Below are 21274 nucleotides of genomic sequence, written 5' to 3'. Positions count from 1 at the left end.
CATAACAGGAAAAAAAAAGAAGAAAAAAATGGAACATTTATTTTACAATTTGGCAAGATTTTTCTCAAATAGCAGAGCTACAATCTCACAACGCGTTGCATCAAGCCATGAGCTTGTAGATCGGTTATTTTCGAATAGCCTAAAGGATAAACTGGGGTTAAAGTGGTTAAACTGATTTTGATGCTATTTACTCATTTTGCTGGCGCTGCATGGCGACCTCCTGGAACCCCCTCGAGGACCCCTGGGGGTCCCCGGACACCGCTTTGAGAGGCATTGCTTTGGACTAAAACCTTCCTCAATAATGATTACATACGTGAAGAAGCACACGTCTGGGACTCTCTCTGCTCACTGATCAATGCACATGACTGAACACTTTGTTATGGAAGCACTCTAGACAGTCTCTCATGAGCACTTTGAATCACATTTCATCAACATGGAGGAAGATTCATCCACAGTAGCTACTTCCACTGATATCATTCTCACTGCCATAGGGCAGAGGTTCCCAGTGGTGGAAAAAGTACTCAAATGTTTTACTTAAGTAAAAGTATCAATACTGCAATGTGGAAATGCTCCGGAATAAAAAATGTACTTGAGTAAAGTAAGTAAGTAAGTATTGGTACCAAAAGTACAAAGTACTCATTATGCAGAATGTCCCATTTTACATATTTTGAAAATAGCAGTCTACAAGCTCACAATGCGTCGCATCGCGACAAATTGTGTAGATTTGTAGATCACTTTGTAGATTTTGATTATTATTACAAAACGCACTAACCACTTCAGCCCTACATATTTTTTTCGGCCATTTGAAAATAGCAGATCTACAAGCTCACAATGTGTCGCATCGCGACGCATTGTGAGCTTGTAGATCGGCTATTTTCAAAATATTTTTGATACATTTTGAACTTGTGAAATTGGAATTCTGCACAATGAGTACTTTTACTTTTGGTACTTTAAGTATATTTTGATACTGATATTTATGTACTTTTACTCATTTTGAATACGGGACTATTACTTGTAAGAGCATATCTACAATTACAGTATTGATACTTTTTAATTAAGTAAAACATTATGAGTATACTTCTTCCATCACTGCCACTATATCCCATTCTGTCACCTCTCCCAGAGCCGTATAAGAGAGTTATGACACTAGCGTTGACTCCCATTGTAAGAATGGAATGCGGAAGTGCTCTCTGTCTATACCAATGAGATAGTTCCAATTTTTGGAACTATATAGCCCATAGCCGCCCGCTTTGCGGCGAGATCAAAGTGTGACGTTATACTCTCTCTTCTACACCAGTGTTGATTTTGACAGAAATTTTTGATTTCGTTTTAGTTTTAGTTTTTTGAATAAAATTCCATTTAGTTTTAGTCATGTTTTAGTCACCTGAAATGTTTTAGTTTTTGTCTAGTTTCGTCGACTAAATATCATAAGATTATAGTCGACTAAAACTACAGTTGATTTAGTCGACTAAAATGTATTTTGGCGGTGCGTTGCTGGCGTCGTAGTGGCTGATTTTACACTTGGTTGCGTGCTGAAAATAGCCGATCTACAAGCTTGTAGATCTGCTATTTTCAGAGCGCAACAGCCGAGCGCAACCAAGCATGATAAAATGACTTGTCTTTTAGTTCTACTGGATCTCTTCTCCTCTAGTCCCTCACTAACATTTTAGTCTTTTTAATTGTTGACGAAATTGTCAATTTATTTAGTCATAGTTTTAGTCATCATAGCTTAGTTTTTATATAGTTTTTATTTAGTTTTCATCAGTGAAAAAAGGTAGTCGACGAAGATTTTTCGTCATAGTTCTAGTCGACGAAATCAACACCGTTCTACACTCTGACCTCTCCTCTCTCTCCAACGCAGGACGTGTGTGTCAGAGTGTCCCGTGGGGTTCTGGGGCGACCGGCGGCGCTGCAAGAGGTGCTACTCGTCCTGCAAGAGCTGCACGGGCAGCCGCAGCGACCAGTGCACGTCCTGCCAGCCCGGGCAGCACCTGATGGAGGGCGGCAGCACCTGCGTGGCGGAATGCGGGGACGGCTACTACCTGGACCATGGTTGGATACCTATTGTTTTGGGTTTGGATAATATACCTCTACACATTTCACTGTGTGACGTGTGATCTATTCGTCTGCATTTGTTTTATTTTTTCCTTTATTTTATTTTTTTTTAACCAGGAAATCTATACCAGAAAGCTCTTTTACAAGAGAGACCTGGCAAAAGTATCATTATAATCACATTTATAATGCATTATACAATGCACTTATAATGCTTCACAACACTCGTTATAAATGTTTATAATTATGCATAATAACTTCTAACGAACGACACTTTAAGTTAAGGTAGTTATGATGTGCAGTTCCACTGAGCTTATAATGCATTATGACCAACACTTCTAATACGTTGTATTAAGTTGTCATACATAATTATTATCATACAGATTATTTTAGATTTTCTTTTTTGTAGATTATTCCATACCCATGGTGCTTAGTAGGAAAACAATTTTCCCTGCTTGACAGCAACAATATGTTTTTGCTCGACCACTTAAAGACGAGGTGCCGTGATTTTCAGTGATTTCCCCCCCCCCCCTAAAACATAATCATCAGGTATTATGGTTATACTAGGAGGAAGATTTTTTTCAAAAAAGTGTACAGAAATTGTTAAAATTATGTTTTTATGAGGGCACGCCTCCAGTTCATTAAGTATACCTGGTTCTCACCTTAGCACCTACTCCACCACCTTAGCACCACCCACCTGTCCTAGTCCCTCCTCCTCCTCATGCCCACACCTGTTGTGTTATGATAATGAGGGGGAGGGTATATTTCTACTCTGTCATTAAAGTGCTGTTTTTCTATTGGCACGTTTGCCCCTCAAGGTTTCAGCCTCCAGGAAGAAACTCAAAATAGTCAGAGAAGACGACATAAAACACCATAAAAACACCACCGGGGGGCTTAATGAAGTTCTATCAACCTCATAGACACATGAAAAACAGAAAAAGTGCAAAACCATGGCACCACCTCTTTAATGTTACGAATTTTTTTTAGATGTTGTTTAGATAGATGCTAGGTTTGATGTTTACCTGGTATCCTTTGCATTCTACTTACTTATCCCATTAAGACCAGGAAAGCATATCTGGCATTTTAACCATTATCTTCTACTTCTATTAAAAATAATTCAAATTTGTGCAAATCTTTGAATATATATTTTTCAAAGCGAACATTCCTAACTTCAATCTTTGCTTCTGCGGGGGATTCTACAAATGTCTTCTAAATCCTAACAGTTTTTTTGAAAAAAAAACTATGTTGCTATAATATCAGTGGTTCTCAAACTGTTTCATGTCAAGGACCCCCAAAATTATATGTATTTGGCCGCGGACCCCCATCTCAAAATATGTTGTTCCAGGGACCCCCCCCCCAGAAGCAAAGATTTGAGTTACAAATATTCGCTTTAAAAATATATATATATTCAAAGATTTGCGCACATTTTCACGATTTTTCTAAAATAGCAGATCTACAAGCTCATAGCGCGGCACTCGGTGCCGCGCTATGAGCTTGTAGATCTGCTATTTTTGAATAGCCAAAGTATAAAATAACGGTTAGAGTGGTTACACAGATGCGTTCATGGTCTTAATGGGTTAGGGGACTGACATGTATATCCTGGCATTTGTTGACTATAGGGTTCATGTTGTTTTATAGGCCTCTGATTTGGCTCTTGTTAAGACGCTCTGTATAAGAGCGTCTGCTAAATGCCTATAAATTGTAAATGTTTGATTGAAAATATTACTTGCTTATTATTTATTTACTTATTTAGCATTTTAGCCGTCCAATAGTTATGCCTAAACGCTCACTATAATACAGTGTATGAAGCTCCTTTGAATGCAGCTGAACGTGAGCTCTCGCTATTGAATGGTTTGTTTATGTAACTGCAGTGCGTGTGTGTGTGTGTGTGTGTGTGTGTGTGTGTGTGTGTGTGTGTGTGTGTGTGTGTGTGTGTGTGTGTGTGTGTGTGTGTGTGTGTGTGTGTGTGTGTGTGTGTGTGTGTGTGTGTGCGTGCGTGTGTGTGAGTGTGGGGCTCTGCCTTGCATAATGTGTGTGAGTGAAAAAGATTAATCACTGTGTGTATTGTCGGATTTCCCCACAGATGTGAATACGTGCAGGAAGTGCAATGAGAACTGCTTGAAGTGCACATCCCCCAGCATCTGCACAGAATGCAGAACAGGCACAAGGTAAAAAGACCCCGTTTCTGTGTTGGTACTTAAACGCTTGGTAAATATAGCTCCTCCGGGCTATCAAGATTCCGTGCACACACTCTGCCATGCGCACACATAATAACATGAGATAAACCTCTGATACCTTTATAAACCTACTGGAACCCTATAGCATCCCTATATTCTGGGGGGGGGGGGTACGTTTTGTCAAACATAGCACATCTACAAGCTCACAGTGCATTTTTCGGCGAGCACGTTCTTTTATAGAGATTAACCGAAAAAATTATACTGCAGTAAGTGTAGAGGGTTTTCAGTTAACCACGTAAATGCTAGCATCCCTATTCTGGGCATGTAATGTATAATAGGCAAAAGTAGAGTAGGCCGACATTCTGCAAACATACTTTTGTAGATAAAAGCTGAAATTACAAGCTCAGTGGGATACAACACAGCAATGTGTGTGGGGAGGAATTAATTGGTATAACGACTAAATTGGGGAGAAAAGGGGGTCAAAGATGATTGGCTACTCTATATTTATTTAAAAAAATTATTGGCTCAGGAATGCGACATTACATTTACATTACAGTCATTTAGCAGACGCTTTTATCCAAAGCGACTTGTGCATTCAACATAGGTAAGGAACGAAACTACTAATCACCAGAAGTCTTAAGTGCATTTTCTGCTAAAACAGGCAACCAAGAGTACAGTATACCTAGCGCTAAGGTAAAAGTGCAATATATCAGCTACCTACTTTCTTAAACAGATGAGACAAATAGCAAAATCAAATGAGCATGAGCTAAAACAAATAAGTGTATCGACTAAACAAGATCCAATAAAACAATACAACAATAAAACAAGAGTTCGTACAACTAGTTAACAACAAGTAGACAAGAAAAAGAGGAAGGGTAGTGTTTCGACAAAAACTAAGAAATCTCCATGAATGCAAGGTTTCATGGGGTGTGTAATTGATAGAAAATAAGTCATTTCTCAACTACTCCTTCAAGTAATTAAGACCTTGTACGTTGTATGTTCTACCAGTTCACATGGCGTCACAGCACATTGCGTACATCGGTTATTTCTTTATATTTGGAAAACGTACATATTTTTGGAAAGGTTTTGAACTTGATTCATTATTATTTTTAGTTGTTTTCTTCACACTGACATTCCCAAAATAGTTACACCGCAGGCTGAAAGTGGGTATAGCTCTGTGTTCACATCACAGCAAAATAAGTCAAAGAAATACTTTACGCTCCAACAAGGGGAAACTATAAATTCAATGCTATACTCCACGCCGGCGCCATCACATAAATTAGCGTTAGTAAATGAGTAATTTATATGAAGTAATTCCTCATAAAATGTCAGGTCTGATGAAGTTTTACCGAGTAGATTTAATGAGTTACAGTACAGCACACTTTAATTTATACCGTAGTGGTTTGGAAACCTGAGCCTGCTGTCTTAATGGAAGTGAGTCACAGGACTGGCTGTGTGTCACCGTGTGACGTGTGACCCCTCTCTCTCTTCTCTCTTTTCTCTCTCTCTCTCTCTCTCTCTCTCTCTCTCTCTCTCTCTCTCTCTCTCTCCCCCTCTCTCTCTCTCTCTCTCTCTGCAGTCTGCAGGGCACGCGCTGCCAGAGGAGCTGTGCTCCGGGCTTCTACCACAGCAAGCTGGACAACACCTGTCAGCCCTGCCATCAGGCCTGCGCTTCCTGTGCAGGTGAGAGGTCGAGGGGTCAAAGAGGTCACACAGGCAGGCATCTCAAATGGAAAAAAGGATTTGACAGCCACAGTACACTGTCAACATCCTCAGTTTGCATTTAAAGCAATAGGACACTTTGGTAGAGGTGGTTTAGGGTTGTGTGTAGCGTGGTTACCTTGCCACCGTGCCATGATTTATTGTATGTATTGTAATTAGGGCTGGGACTCTATTAAAAAAAATCTAATTAATTAGAGGCTTTGTAATTAATTAATCGCAATTAATCGCATTTTAATCACATATCAATATTTGACCTGAGAACAGTGAAAAGCATTTTTTTCAAATGGATTTTGGCATACATCTTTAAGTAAAATTTTGAGGTATTTGCACTTGACTCGAGTATTTCCAATTTCTAATACTTTTACTTCTACTCCACTACATCTCAGAGGCAAATATTGTACTTTTACTCCACTACAATTATTTGAAAACTTTATTTACTAGTAGATTTCAGGGGGTCCCCAGCTAAATTAGTTACAATTAGTTACTAAATTAGCGTCACAATCATTTTAACCACTTTAACCATATGTTATACTTACTAACTAGGCTATTCAAAAATAGCAGATATACAAGCTCATTGCAATGAGCAATGAGCGGCACAGAGTGAGCGGCAAATCATGGCAAATCGTGTACATTTTTGCAAATCTTTCAATAATATATATTTTTAAAGCGAACATTTGCAACTCAAATCTTTGCATCTGGGGGTATATCTGAAAATATTTTTCAGATGGGGGTCCGCGGCCAAATACATGTCATTTTGGGGGTTGACATGAAAAAGTTTGAGAACCACTGCTGTAGCCTGTGTGTACTTTGTGTGCCTTGTTGTGTGACACCAGGGGAGGGGCTGGAGTCGTGTAAGCAGTGTGCAGAGGGATACTTAATGGTGTGTGTTTGTGTGTGTGTGTGTGTGTGTGTGTGTGTGTGTGTGTGTGTGTGTGTGTGTGTGTGTGTGTGTGTGTGTGTGTGTGTGTGTGTGTGTGTGTGTGTGTGTGTGTGACACAGGGGAGGGCGTGGAGTCGTGTAAGCAGTGTGCAGAGGGATACTTAATGGAAGAGTGGCGCTGCGTCCCGGCCTGCAGCGCCGCTTTCTACGCCGTGGAGCCAGACCCAGAGATAGAGGAGGAGGGGCAGCGGGTTTGTAGGAGGTGAGCCCACTCTGTGTGTGTGTGTGTGTGTGTGTGTACAGGTCTGTTTATCTGTCCATGGCCAGCCAGCCATACTGGGATTGTTGACTTCTGTGTGTGTGCGTGTGTGTGTGTGCGTGTGTGCGTGTGTGTGTGTGTGCGTGTGCGTGTGTGTGTCCACAAGTATAGTAGAATTTGAGAGACACAAGAGAAGAGGGGAAAAAAAGAAAAAAGAATGCTTAGAGTTAGGCTTACAAAGCTTCAGTTTGGGTTAGCCATAGGTTTATGGGTTCGGGAAATGGTGCATTTATATAGCGCCCTTATCCAAGGTGCATTTCATTCACACACACACACCGATGGCAGAGGAAAACCTGCTCATCAGGAGCAATTATGGGGTTCAGTGCCTTGCTCAAGGACACTTTGGCACTAACTCTGGTGGACCCCGGGATCAAACTGGCAACCTTCCGGTTCTTCTAGCGGCCATTCTACTTTCCTGAGCCACGTACTGCCAGGGATGGAATTATACCTGATTTATCTCTGTCACAATCTGGGAACCCATCGACAAATAAAAAGGAAAAACAGCGCCCTCTGCTGTTTTTCACTTTTGCATTTGGCTCTGGGGGGGGGGGTGATTATAGACTTATGCTCACTGAAAACCGGGGTTTTGGTCTGCCCTCAGCCCTCCACTTCCGGTGGTGCGCCTATGTTTTCATTCCCACTAACAATATTTCTCCACGGAACACTAACACCACTTCTCCCAGAGAACATGGATCGTTTTGGTTATAAGCCCACTTGTTTCTATGATGAAAGAACAAGTTAAAACGTGAATATCTTTCCGTGGTTTTGTCGGCTTCGAGGACGCTATTGTTAAATGAGTTTCGGTTTGTTTTTAGTGGGAAGCGAGCGCGCAGACAGTAAATCCCGCCCACTACATTTGATTGGGTAAAGCGCGGCCTGCTTCCTGATCTGAAGGCCCGCCCACTTGTAGCCAATGTGCATGGGTTATCAACACGGCTCCCGACAGATTCAAGCGCAGCTCTGAATCTGTTCTTGAGAGATTATCTCTGTCATAACCCAGACATATTTACATCTTTGACAGCTAATACACCAGATGTTGTTGTGGTTGATGAAGAGTCCAGGGAAGTGTCTGTATTAGAGATAGCCTGCACCTCTGAGCCTAGAGGAGGCCTTTATGACCAAGGTCATTAAATACACCACTCCTACGTATACATACCATCTCAGAGCTGGGTTATAGGTGCAGACTATTTGTTTTTATATTTGGCAGCCTGGGACATCCCCGCAGACTGGTTGTTAGAGGGTTTCAACGACTGGGGATGCCCAAAAAGGAGGCAAAAAGGCTGGCAAAGTATTGCGCTGTCTCTGCTACAATTGGCAGCCGCCACATATGGGCGGAGACGCTGCTACTTACTGTATACCCATAGAGTACTGAGTGACTTGCTTATTGTATCATGAAGACATTATGCCATGATTTTGTGAATGTAATCTTTCTGCACCTTTAATATTTGTGTCCCTGTATGCATGCTCTCCTTTGTGTGGACAATGGCTGTCAAACGAATATTCGATATTCGAATATTATTTGAATATTGGGAGAAAAAAAAGACAATACAAAAAACAATGTATGAAGTTATAAGAACAAACAAAAGATATGTTTTATTGGATCCGAGCACTCAATACATTGTTTTTTGTACTGTTTCTGTCAACAACAAAAAAATAATAATATATATATATATATATATATATATATATATATAAATGTATATTTTTTAATAATAATAATATTCGAAAATATTTGAATATCTGCCAATTTTTAACACCAATATTCGAATATCATTTCTGAGGAAAGTTGACAGCCCTAGTGGACATAAATAAATGGTTAAAATGTGTGTGTGTGTGTGTGTGTGTGTGTGTGTGTGTGTGTGTGTGTGTGTGTGTGTGTGTGTGTGTGTGTGTGTGTGTGTGTGTGTGTGTGTGTGTGTGTGTGTGTGTGTGTTGCAAAGGCCCTCAAGAGCACAGTGGAGTGCCAATTGATACCACCCTCAACTAGCTATGTACCAGCTGAGGTTCATGATAATCAACTGATTAGAACAGGTGTGCTGCCTCAGAGGCTAAGAATTATCAGTCTGACTTTCCACACAGAGAAGGAGGAAGCCTAAACTGACTGTCACCTACTCCAGACCCAAACCTGTTCCTTTTTGTGTGCGTCAATGACGATAAGTGAGTGTTCAGTGCTATATTTGTTTGGTTGAATGCTGATCAGCAGAGATGTGCTTTATGTTTAAGTCAAGTCATAAGTCATGTTTGTGTTGAGCCTAATTGTTTGGCTAATGGGAAACAGACCATGTGCTAATGCAGATATTTCCTTTGTGTGATGATGAAGGTATTATTTTCCTCTATAATTATGGTATGGTATTTTATGTTATGATTGCTAATCTATACTGTATGCATTCATCTCCTTTCTTTAGACCACACATACCCCTACTATTGCCATGTGCCTGTGCTGTTACTGTGCTGCTGCATATATTAAGTAAAGTTTAAACTGAAGACTGCATCCGAGTGTTTTGTGTGGACACACCAAGGCGAACACTGCCAACCATGAACCATTACATACAGTCCTTTCCTTCCCTTCACAATCCCTATTTTACATTTGGTCCCTCGAGCCGGATACTTAGTGTTTACTGAGGATAAAGGATGGAGCCCGATTATTCCAGTGAGGAACCATGGACCCATTCCACCCGCCTTCGACCCCAAACACGCCTTCCATCTCACCTAGGCGATTACGAGGTTCAGTCTACTGTACGCAGACGTACTAGTGAGCCACCTAGACCTAGTTTAGCAGCACAGTATACAGACAGGCACGAAGAGGAGCATCATCCTACTGCAGAGCCAGAAGGCAGGTCGATGGACCTAGCCTCCCCTTCACACCAGACATGGGACACCACACTTGATGAGTGGAATGAGCTATGTGAGGAGGTGCACGCCATTCAAAATCAACATGGCCCAGATGCCCAGCTTATTCGCGACCTGCGGAGCCAGCTGAGACAGCTGAGGATTTCTACTGACCAAGGTACGGGCATGTCCCCCAACCTCCGACAGGGGAGGATGGACATAACCTCACAGCAGAGGTCCTCAACACAGAGAGACACAGATCAGCTAGGAGCACCAAGGGAAGATACACGTGCACACCCGGTCGCACCAATTCCCAGACCAAGGGCCATATACAGACGGCCAGATATTGCTGCATCCACACCAGCCCCACGGGGGTCACCCACACCCTCCACTCCTCCAATTTCCCAATATGGCGAGGAGGTGTATGATGATTACCAACAGCTCCCCGACTACCAATCCAGTGGCCAGCAGGTTCTCCAGCAGCAGAACAATGGCCAACGACCACAGAACCCATGTCCACCACCTAATCAAGATATGACAGTCATCTTGGATCAGATGATGAGTCAGCTTCAGCAGATGCGGGAAACAGTCTGCCAGCAACAGCATCCATCCTCAAGACATCCTTCATTCCCCCCATATCCCAGTTCGCTACCACTCAGCCACCAGCCGTATTATCGCCATCCTATGCAAGATAGCTACAATCCGCCTGCATTTCATTGGGCCCTACCGCATGCAGCACAAAGTAACCCAACTAGAGACACCTACCATTCTCAGGAGCATCAGACTAGACCTTCCAGCAGACGACGCAGTCCACAGCCACGGCGGCAGCAGCACCAGCTGCAAGCCTTAAGACCAGAGCGCCCTTCTCCTAGACAGCTATCGCAAATCACAGATCCAGCGAGGCAAGAGGCAGTTTACCGTGGGCCCAGACCAACAATCCCTTACTTCACCCATAGAGACCCTGGTGAGTTTGCTCGGTTAAAGTTGGCCCTGCAGAACCTCCTTCCCGAAGACGCCACCGAGCTCTTTAAATATCAAATATTAGTCGATCACTTAAAGCTGGAAGATGCCTGTTTAGTGGCAGACGCATACCTCAATTCTCCCACGCCCTTTAGTGACACAATGGCAGGCTTGACAGAGAAATATGGCCAACCACACCACCTGGCTCTAAGGAAAATAGCCAATGTTATGGATGCCCCAGACATCCGCCGCGGCGATGCTCAGGCCTTTGACAAGTTTGCCCTGCAGATACGTGCCCTGGTGGGCATGTTGAAGACTCTGGGACCAGAAGGGGAAGCTGAACTGCGATGTGGGTCGCATGTAGCAAGGCTACTTGGCAAATTGCCCCCAGAGCTGCGATCCTCGTTCCGGAGACAGATGGTACCTCGCCCTGGCACTGTCTATAGTCTTGAGGACTTCTCAGAGTGGCTACAGTGGGAGTCGTGGTGCCAAGACTACGAAGGTCTGTCAAGTAGTACGAAACCACAGGATCAGACAGGGCAGAAACCAGATTGGAGGAGGGAGCAGAGACCTAGGCCTACCACCATCCTGCATGGAACAGAGGAAGCTTCAGATGAGGAAGCTACTGTGGTGGAGAAGAAAACAAGATCACGAGTATATTGTCCCTACTGTGACAACGACCAGCACTTCCTGAGCCAATGTGAGCGGTTCATGACCTTCAGCAAAGAACAAAAGGCTGATTGGATCCGCACTAACAAGCGATGCTGGCGTTGTGGCAGGCCCCATATGGCTGCACAATGCACATTAAAGAAGCCATGCTGCATCTGTGAAGGCATGCACCTTCAGATCCTTCACGAACTGAACCAAAAGGCAGACAAGCAAGACAGCCAACCTGTGAGCACCCAGTCAGAGACCTTCTATATTGACCACCCAGGAGATTCCAATCGGGTTTTGCTGAAGGTAATTAAAGTCCTCCTAAAGCATGGTGACAGAACACTGGAAACCTACGCTGTCCTGGACGATGGGTCCCAGCGTACCATCCTTCTGTCAGCTGCAGCCCAGAAGCTAGGTCTGCAAGGCAGTGCAGAAAACCTGTCCCTAAGAACTGTGCGCCAGGACACCCAGACCATCCATGGAGAGTCTGTTTCCTTCAGCGTGTCTTCAGCTGCTGGCCATAGCAAGACCTTCCTGATCAATAGAGCCTTCACTGCAACAAACCTGGCGCTAGCAGATCACTCCTATCCTGTGGCGGCGCTGCAGCAAAGGTACAGACACCTCAGAGGCCTGCCTCTCCAAACCTTTGAACAGGTGAGCCCACTGTTACTTATAGGATCAGATCACCCACACCTTATCACGCCCGTTGAGCCTGTTCGCTTGGGGCCACCTGGTGGGCCAGCAGCAATAAAGACGAGACTGGGATGGACACTCCAAGGTCCAACCAGAGTCCTGAAGCAGCAACGGCAGCCGTCACAATGCCTGTTGACGTCCGTCGATCCCTTCACTCGGGACCCGGCGGATGATCTCTCTCAAGGTACAACCATGCCTGACCCTGCAAAGGCAAACCGATGTAGTCAGAGCCCACAGTTCCTCCTGCAGCCTCTCTATGAAAGGCCAGCAGGAACAACTATAGAGCCCTCAGCAGATACGACAGAGCCTCATAAGCCTATCTCCTGTGGCATCACCACTGTTACCACAGACTCACAACAAGTCCCAGACGTCAGCCAGTTTAGTACCTGGAAGGATCTGCTAGATGCCACAGCACAAGTATTTCACGGGGCGGCCGACCAGGGCAGCAATCCCTCCGCTAATGCCTACAGAAAGGCAGAGTCACTCATCTACCAGAGAGTGCAGCTGGGAAACTTCCCAGAAGAATCCAAACTCCTGAAACCAGGGAAGCCAGTGCACTGTAGTAGCTATCTATGCACCCTGTCACCAGAGTTCGATCAAGCTACAGACCTCAGACAACCGCAACAGGCTGAAGACCTAGATCTGTCTACTAAGCACCCCATTATCCTTAACTCGAAGCCTTTGGGTTACCTCTTGTCGAGCCTTGCACATGTAGATCCCGCAACCCCAAACTGGGGCGGCCTGATGGGGCGGCCAGATGATGCTTTACCACAAGTGGTCTGCACCCGTCCTGTATCCCGACTGGTGGTTCTACCTGAGATCCCAGACAACAATGATAAGGATGATAGTGGCCCAGGACCCCCTATGGTACGTGGCCTTTACATGGAGCAAATATGCCTTGCATATTTGGGGGCGGCTGTTGCAAAGGCCCTCAAGAGCACAGTGGAGTGCCAATTGATACCACCCTCAACTAGCTATGTACCAGCTGAGGTTCATGATAATCAACTGATTAGAACAGGTGTGCTGCCTCAGAGGCTAAGAATTATCAGTCTGACTTTCCACACAGAGAAGGAGGAAGCCTAAACTGACTGTCACCTACTCCAGACCCAAACCTGTTCCTTTTTGTGTGCGTCAATGACGATAAGTGAGTGTTCAGTGCTATATTTGTTTGGTTGAATGCTGATCAGCAGAGATGTGCTTTATGTTTAAGTCAAGTCATAAGTCATGTTTGTGTTGAGCCTAATTGTTTGGCTAATGGGAAACAGACCATGTGCTAATGCAGATATTTCCTTTGTGTGATGATGAAGGTATTATTTTCCTCTATAATTATGGTATGGTATTTTATGTTATGATTGCTAATCTATACTGTATGCATTCATCTCCTTTCTTTAGACCACACATACCCCTACTATTGCCATGTGCCTGTGCTGTTACTGTGCTGCTGCATATATTAAGTAAAGTTTAAACTGAAGACTGCATCCGAGTGTTTTGTGTGGACACACCAAGGCGAACACTGCCAACCATGAACCATTACATACAGTCCTTTCCTTCCCTTCACAATCCCTATTTTACAGTGTGTGTGTGTGTGTGTGTGTGCTCTCCTCTCCTCCTCAGATGTGATGCCAGCTGTGTGACCTGCGTGGAGGCGGGCAGGGGGAACTGCAGCAGCTGCTCCGGAGGCCACACCCTCCAGGAGGGCGTGTGTGTGGTCACCACTGTGTGTGGAAACGGTCAGATAACAACACACACAACAACACAACACAACAACACAATAACTCCACTTCTTACACTCTGTGGTTCCGTGGTTCAGTGCATCGTCGCCGTCGGGCAGAAACAGCGTTTCATGTTTTTTTTAATGTTTTTTTTTCATAAATATTGGTGCCCTGTTTCATACTTTGTTATATGACAGTGTTGAACAAAAGTAGCGTAACCCATTAAAGGTATCATGACATTCATTTTCACTTTTTTTATTTTCAATGTTTTATTTGGGGTTTTGTGACCTCAATTACACCCAAAAAACCTGAACTTAAAACATTCAGTGGATTTTCTGTGGTCTGGGGTTTTCTGAATAATTAGGCTGAAAAGTAATCTGAGCTTGGCCCTTCGACAGTCACTGTCAAATAATCCCGCCCACTCTCCTCCTCGCCCCTCCCCTCCCCTATCCTTTCCTTTGGGGGGGGCGGAGCAGAGGCGATGATTGACAGGCAAAATCCCTCACCAGCGACACCCGCAGGCAAAGATTTCTTTTTTCATTGCAGTTGAAAAGGCTTTAGAAATGTGAGAGAAAAACACCTGCCATTGATCAATGGAATGGAATTTTCACTTAAAACTTTTTGTACACTTTTGAAGGACCAGGACAAAGACTTTGAATGTGGTGTAAAAGTGAATGTCATTAAACCTTTAAGACCTGGAACTGTGTCAATTTTAGATTTGAGCTAAAAAGCATAATTGTACACTTTCGCTATTCAAAAATAGCAGATATACAAGCTCATAGCGCGGCACCGAGTGCCGCGCTATGAACTTGTAGATCTACTATTTTTGAAAAATCGTGAAAATGTGTGAAAATATTTGAATATAAATATTTTTAAAGCGAACATTTTTAACTCTATTCTTTGCTTCTAGGGGTCCCTGGAACAAAATATTTTGATGGGGGTCCGCGGCCAATTACATATCATTTTGGGGGTCCTGGACATAAAAAAGATTGAGCACCACTGATATAGAAACATACGTTTTTCAGAATACTGTTGAGATTTAGGAGACATGTAGAATCGGCTTCAGGTCTCAATGGGTTAAATAGTAGCCTATATCGCCTCTGTCGGGGCGAAACCTCTTACCTCCATGTTTTCTGTGTTTTTTCATAAATGAACGGCCCTTCTTGATCATACTTCAGCGTCACACAAAAGCATCAAAAGTAGCAGATCTACAAGCTTGACACGCGTCGCTTCGCACTGCGTTTCTAGCTGTGTTTCTAGCTGCGTTTCTAGCTGCGTTTCTAGCTGTGTTTCTAGCTGCGTTTCTAGCTGTGTTTCTAGCTGCGTTTCTAGCTGTGTTTCTAGCGATGTGGATCTGCTGCTTTTGATGCTTTTGAATTTGAATCCTGAAAAGCAACAGTTTTTGACATACCATGACGTTTCCACCCAACAGAGACGATATGTACAAGCTCACAGCACCGTCGTATCGTGATGCACTGTGAGCTGTAGATCTGCTATTTTTGCAATTTTTTAAGGAAAAAAAATATAACTTGAAAATGTTTACTTTCCTGTTGAAAGTGGTTAAAGGGATAGTTCACCCCCAAAATTACTTTTTTTTCCTATCGATTAGTCACCCAATGGAGACTTGAATACACTGCCTACCGGTCCGCTGGTCATCAAATTATTGACTTAGGAATGCGACAAAAACAAAAGAATATCCATGAATTCATGTCTCCATGGGGTCAGTAAACAATAGAAAAAAATATGTTTTGGGGGTGAACTATCCCTTTAAGTGTGTCTGTGGTTTTAACCAATGGAAAGTATATTAACAAGAGCTTGTGACTAAACGATAAACATTGGATCCGTTGGAATCATTGGTTCATTTTTCCAACTCCTTAAAAGTAACAGTCTTGGGTCATACAGTACAAGGTTTCCACCTGACAGAGATAATAACAGTATAGAGACATCCTGCTGTTCCTGTTTAGAATATGGAATGAAATCTATATCGGAGAAACAAAAGAAACAAACAGAGATTGATGATGTTTATGATGGGAGCAGAGGGAGAGCAGGTTATTGATATTTATCTCCGCCAGACCGAAGGCAAGAGGGAATATTATGTTTCTCCCCCGTGCGTGTGTGTGCCTCATAACCTTCGTTATGATGAATAGGAACTTAAAGGAGTAGTTTACCCCAAAAATTACTTATTTTCTATCAATTACACTTCTTATTTGTGTAAAAAAAAACAAGCACTTTCAAGATTTTTCTAAAATGTAAAAAAAATAGCAGATGTACAAGATTGCAGTGATTGCTGTGAGCTTGTATATTTGCTATTTTTGAGAACCGCTGTTCTAAACCACTGTCCTTTGCTATTTATATAGCTAGAATCTAATATGACACAGATGCTTCGGGTTAACATACTCTACCATACAGATTGGTCAAAATAACGTTTTAGTCCAAGACCTGGAACGCATCTGTGTCACTTTAGATTTCTTTGGCTATTAAAAAATAGCAGATCTACAAGCTCATAGCGCGGCACTCGGTGCCGCGCTATGAGCTTGTATATCTGCTATTTTTTTTTTTATATATATTTTTTTCTTCAAAAAACTGTTAGGATTTAGAAAACCTTTTTAAGAATCGCCTCAGGTCTTAAGGGGTTAAGTTGGTGCTCCAACAATGCTGCTGTGTTGTTCATCCCATCATCAGGAGAGTACCAGGACAGCGGTGGGAGGTGTCATCCGTGTGATAAGACGTGTGCAAAGTGCACGGGGCCACGCCCTGCCGACTGCATCGGCTGTGCTTCTTCACGGTGAGTTGGCCCTGGTGTTTGTGACGCCCCCCCCCCCTGGCTCAGAGGCAGTGCTGGAACGTAACCCAGTGCATTTACGATAACATTTGAGGTATACTTAACTCTTTGACTGCCAGAGTAATTAGTGTAATAGTGTGCCAATGCTGCCAGCGAAAACGAGCGATTTTAATGTACCTTTGAAAAATCATGGAATATTCTCTGTGACCGCCGTCCTCACGAAGATCGGCTCATTACACGCACAGGGTTCTCGTTGTATAGCCGTGTGGCCATTTGAATGAGGCTTGTTTTTGCCGTAAAGCAAGAGGAACAGAGACATAGCGATTTCCCCACAGGAAATAAACAGGAAGTAAACAAGCTTTTATTTTTTTAAATGACGTCAATTCCGGGTCTGTCGTCATCAGGCAGTGAAAGCATCATTCATAGGGTAGATAACAGCGCCATCTGGTGGAAAACCACTGAAAACACAGAACTCAAAGTCAGTGGCAGGCTGTGCCTTGGCAGAATCTGACATGGTCCCTCGTCAGTGGCAGGCAAAGAGTTAACTTGAGTATTTCCATTTTATGATACTTTCAGGCCACTAGGGGGCCTGCAGTGAAGACCCTCTGCTGCATATCATTCCTCATCTCTCTCTCTCTCTCTCTCCCTCCTGCCGTTTCCTGTCTCTCTCCCCTCTGTCGCTATCAAATAAAGGCCCCACTGTCGCTACACAAATAAATATTCAGTTTTTCTCTGTGCTCTCCAGGGCCCTGGATGAGGGTCGCTGTGTGGCAGAGTGTGCCAAGGGGAAGTACCCGTCAGGTGGACAGTGCCATCTGTGTGACCACACCTGTGCCACCTGCATGGACGCAGCTGCTGCCAGCTGCACCAGCTGTGACACTGGTGAGGCGCATGTAATTCACTGGCTGTGGTTCTTTACTTATAGCATGTGTGGACCCTAAGAGTCTGTAACTCTGAGAGTGTACACATGGAACCAAATGGACCCGTAAGGCAGTGGTTCTCAACCTGGGGGTCGGGACCCCCAGAGGGGTCCCCACATGATTTTTGGGGGGCGTCCCCAGATGACAAGTAAGTGACAGTTTAAGGTAATGTCAAAAAAATAAACAAAAAGACCAAAAACTGCTCAAACATTGGCCAAATTGTCAAATAATATAAGAAAGAGGCAATTGTGAAAATAGCTGATCTACAAGCTCACAGAGGCGTTGTGAGCTTGTAGATCAGCTATTTTCACAATATTTATCTGTGGAACAGAGTCAAACTTAAATGTAATGCCAACAATTCCAAGTGCTTCTCAGGGTGGGGGGTTCAAATATGATTATTTTTGGGGGTCCCCAGTTCAAATACGATTATTTTTGGGGGTGCCCAGTTCAAATATGATTATTTTTGGGGGTGCCCAGTTCAAATATAATTATTTGAGGGGGTCCCCAGTTCAAATATGATTATTTTGGGGGGTCCCCAGTTCAAATATGATTATTTTGGGGGGTCCCCAGTTCAAATATGATTATTTTGGGGGGGTCCCCAGTTCAAATATGATTATTTTGGGGGGGTCCCCAGTTCAAATATGATTATTTTGGGGGGTCGTGGCCTGAAAAGGTTGAGAACCACTGGCGTAAGGGTCCATTTGGTTCCATGTGTACACTCTCAGAGTTCATATTATTAACACTGAGGGTTTGACAGTGTAGATTCGGGTCCCAGAGATAAAGAATTGTATCAATATGAGGGTCTGTGACCTATAGATCGATTGACTGACATCTTTATTGACAAGATGTATATACATGAACATAATTGTATCTGTCAAAGGGATGAAAAATATGTTCCTGTCCTTGGCGTGTCCTTGGTCCTGTGTGTGTGTGTGTGTGTGTGTGTGTGTGTGTGTGTGTGTGTGTGTGCGTGTGCGTGTGCGCGTGTGTGTGCGTGTGCGTGCGCGTGCGTGTGCGTGTGCGCGCGCGCGTGCATTCATGTGTAAAATTAAATCATGAATAAATACATCCATATAGAGTGCAATTTCTAATGTAAATGACAACTAAACTAACAAAGACAACATGGGTACTGTATGTGGAACCAACTCAATTATTTATGGGTATAATTAGGTCCAGCTGCTATTTCAGCCAGCTCTTGATGCATATCAAACTGGGGGTGCTTGAAATGAAAACATAATCACTGACTTGTAGTAATGGGTGCAGCAGGTGCATACAGTATATAGTGAACGATGGAGAGAGAGACAGAAAGACAGAAAGATGCAGTAGCAATAGGGCGGTGGTGGAAAGTGCAAGTACATGTACTCAAGTACTGTACTTAAGTACAATTTTGAAGTATTTTTTACTTTACTGGCGTATTTCCAATTGTCTAATACTTTTACTTCTACTCCACTACATCTCAGAGGCAAATATTGTACAATTATTTGAAAAATGTAGTTACTAGTTACTTTGTAGATTTACATTATTACATTATAAAACATACATTAACCACTTTAGCTCTATTCTATACCTCGGCTATTTGAAAATAGCAGATCTACAAGCTCACAACGCGTCGCATCGCGACGCGTTGTGAGCTTGTAGATCTGCTATTTTCAAACATCCCAGTACTTTTACTTTTGGTACTTAAAGTACATTTTTGATACCCGATACTTTTGTACTTTTACTGAATACATTTTGAACGCCAGACTTTCATTTCTACATCGCTGTATTGATACTTTTACTTAAATAAAACATTTGAGTACTTTTTCCACCACTGCAATAGGGATATATACAGTAGGGAGGGGCAGAGAGATGGCATCTACATCCTTGGATTAGGCAAGGCTTACTTACTTGTATAAATTAATCAAATGTAAAGCTCTTCAAATTGATTTGAAAGATTTGCATGATGCACTTTCTGGTAATGTTTTAGCGACTCCAAAACCGTGATCGGCATCTGACCCCCCCATAGATATTTGGCATGGTTCAGGCTCTACAGTGGATTCATCAACATTATTCTTTCTTTTTTTCTTTTTTTGTAGCCAATTATTTTGTTAGCCCCCTTTCTCTCCCGAATGTAGTCGTTATTCCAATTAATTCCTCCCCACACACATCTGTGTTGTCACTGCCTCCCCCGAACACAATTGTGTTCGCATAGGCGCTCGACAATGCCGGACATATGCGATTTTTAGGTGGGGAATGGGGGGCAGTTGCCCCCCCCTGGCGGCCGGACGATGTGTAAAAAATAATAATATATAAAAAAAACATATATATATATATATATATATATATGTTTTTTTTAAATATATATTAAAAAAAATCCCACAAGGAAAGGAAATATATGAACATAATATGCCAATATATGGCAGGTATATGCAGAATAAATGCTGCATATATATCATATTCAGGTATATATCCACATATATGTGCATATATATGAATATATAGGAAATATATGTCTCATATATACTGTAGCTTATATTATGTCCACATATACATATGCCACATATATTGATATATATGTACATGTATATGAGACATATATGCAGGCGGCCAATTCCGAATATCATGTCACATTTGAGAAATATGTTGCATATATACAAATATATGTTCATATATTTCCAGGCAAAAATCGCCAATGATATTGCCGGTGATGATATTACCACTCCAACATTATTCCTCTTTCTGCCTCAGATAAGTTTGGGATGGAGCGTTACCTGCACAAAGGCCAGTGTGTGGACGCCTGTCCCGAAGCCCTCTACCACACCAAGGAGATGACCTGTGAGGCGTGTTCAGAACACTGCACGCTGTGCATCGGCCCAGAGCGCTGTCTGCGCTGTAACTCCTCCTACTACCTCTCTAGTGGAGCGTGCGCCAAGCTGGAGTGTGGAGAAGGTGAGGAACAGCTAATTATGTATGTGTCATTTTAGATTTGAGCTAAAAAAAAGTATTATTTTATACTTTGGCGATTCAAAAATAGCAGATACACCTCGTGCCGCGCTAGGAGCTTGTAGATCTGCCATTTTTGAAAAATCGTGAAAATGTGTCCCTATCTCCTCCTCCTCTTTAACTGACACCATTCTATCTCTCTCTCTCTCTCCCCCCCCCCTCACCATCTGTCAGGTGAAGTGGAAGACCCCGAGTATGACGACTGCATGGCCTGCGAGGAAGGCTGCATGAAATGCGTGCTGTGTAAGTGGTCACAGACAGTTAAAATATTAATAATAACACTATTTCACACGCCTGAACGAGGCCTCTCTTCTATAGATCAAACCTCCTCTGCAAAATTGTGCGTGGCTGGTGTTGAAAGGGGCCCGGCCGGGGGCCACATGCGGCCCCCACCTTCACTTAATGCGGCCCGCAGGACGCAGGTTAACTCCTTTATTGCCAAAAACGGGAATTCCCGTCCGATGGCTCTATGGCTATCATGGCCACGGACGGAAATGACGAAATTATTAAAAATATTATATATTTTTTTATATATATATATATTTTTTTGTCTTTTTTTTTTTTGTTTATCTCAAAGGAACTAGGAGATAACG

The 21274-nt window shown here is 43.0% G+C and overlaps 1 protein-coding gene across 1 annotated transcript in view; it reads left to right on the top strand.

Annotated features, from left to right (window-relative positions):
* Window positions 1–21274, top strand: part of LOC308079015 (uncharacterized protein) — a gene marked incomplete at both ends in the record, with an annotated part of 96896 nt that overhangs the window by 34211 nt on the left and 41411 nt on the right. The window contains 9 exons of the mRNA XM_080420353.1: window positions 1862–2052; window positions 4136–4220; window positions 5809–5912; window positions 9863–13152; window positions 13931–14015; window positions 16680–16782; window positions 17525–17661; window positions 20427–20627; window positions 20856–20924. Coding sequence (XP_080276479.1) covers window positions 1862–2052; window positions 4136–4220; window positions 5809–5912; window positions 9863–13152; window positions 13931–14015; window positions 16680–16782; window positions 17525–17661; window positions 20427–20627; window positions 20856–20924 — 4265 coding nt within the window. The remainder of the gene's footprint in view (window positions 1–1861; window positions 2053–4135; window positions 4221–5808; window positions 5913–9862; window positions 13153–13930; window positions 14016–16679; window positions 16783–17524; window positions 17662–20426; window positions 20628–20855; window positions 20925–21274) is intronic.

Source organism: Gymnoscopelus braueri (assembly GCF_963280865.1).
Source record: "Gymnoscopelus braueri genome assembly, chromosome: 22".
Taxonomy (NCBI): domain Eukaryota; kingdom Metazoa; phylum Chordata; class Actinopteri; order Myctophiformes; family Myctophidae; genus Gymnoscopelus; species Gymnoscopelus braueri.
This window is presented reverse-complemented; position numbering and strand designations above follow the sequence as displayed.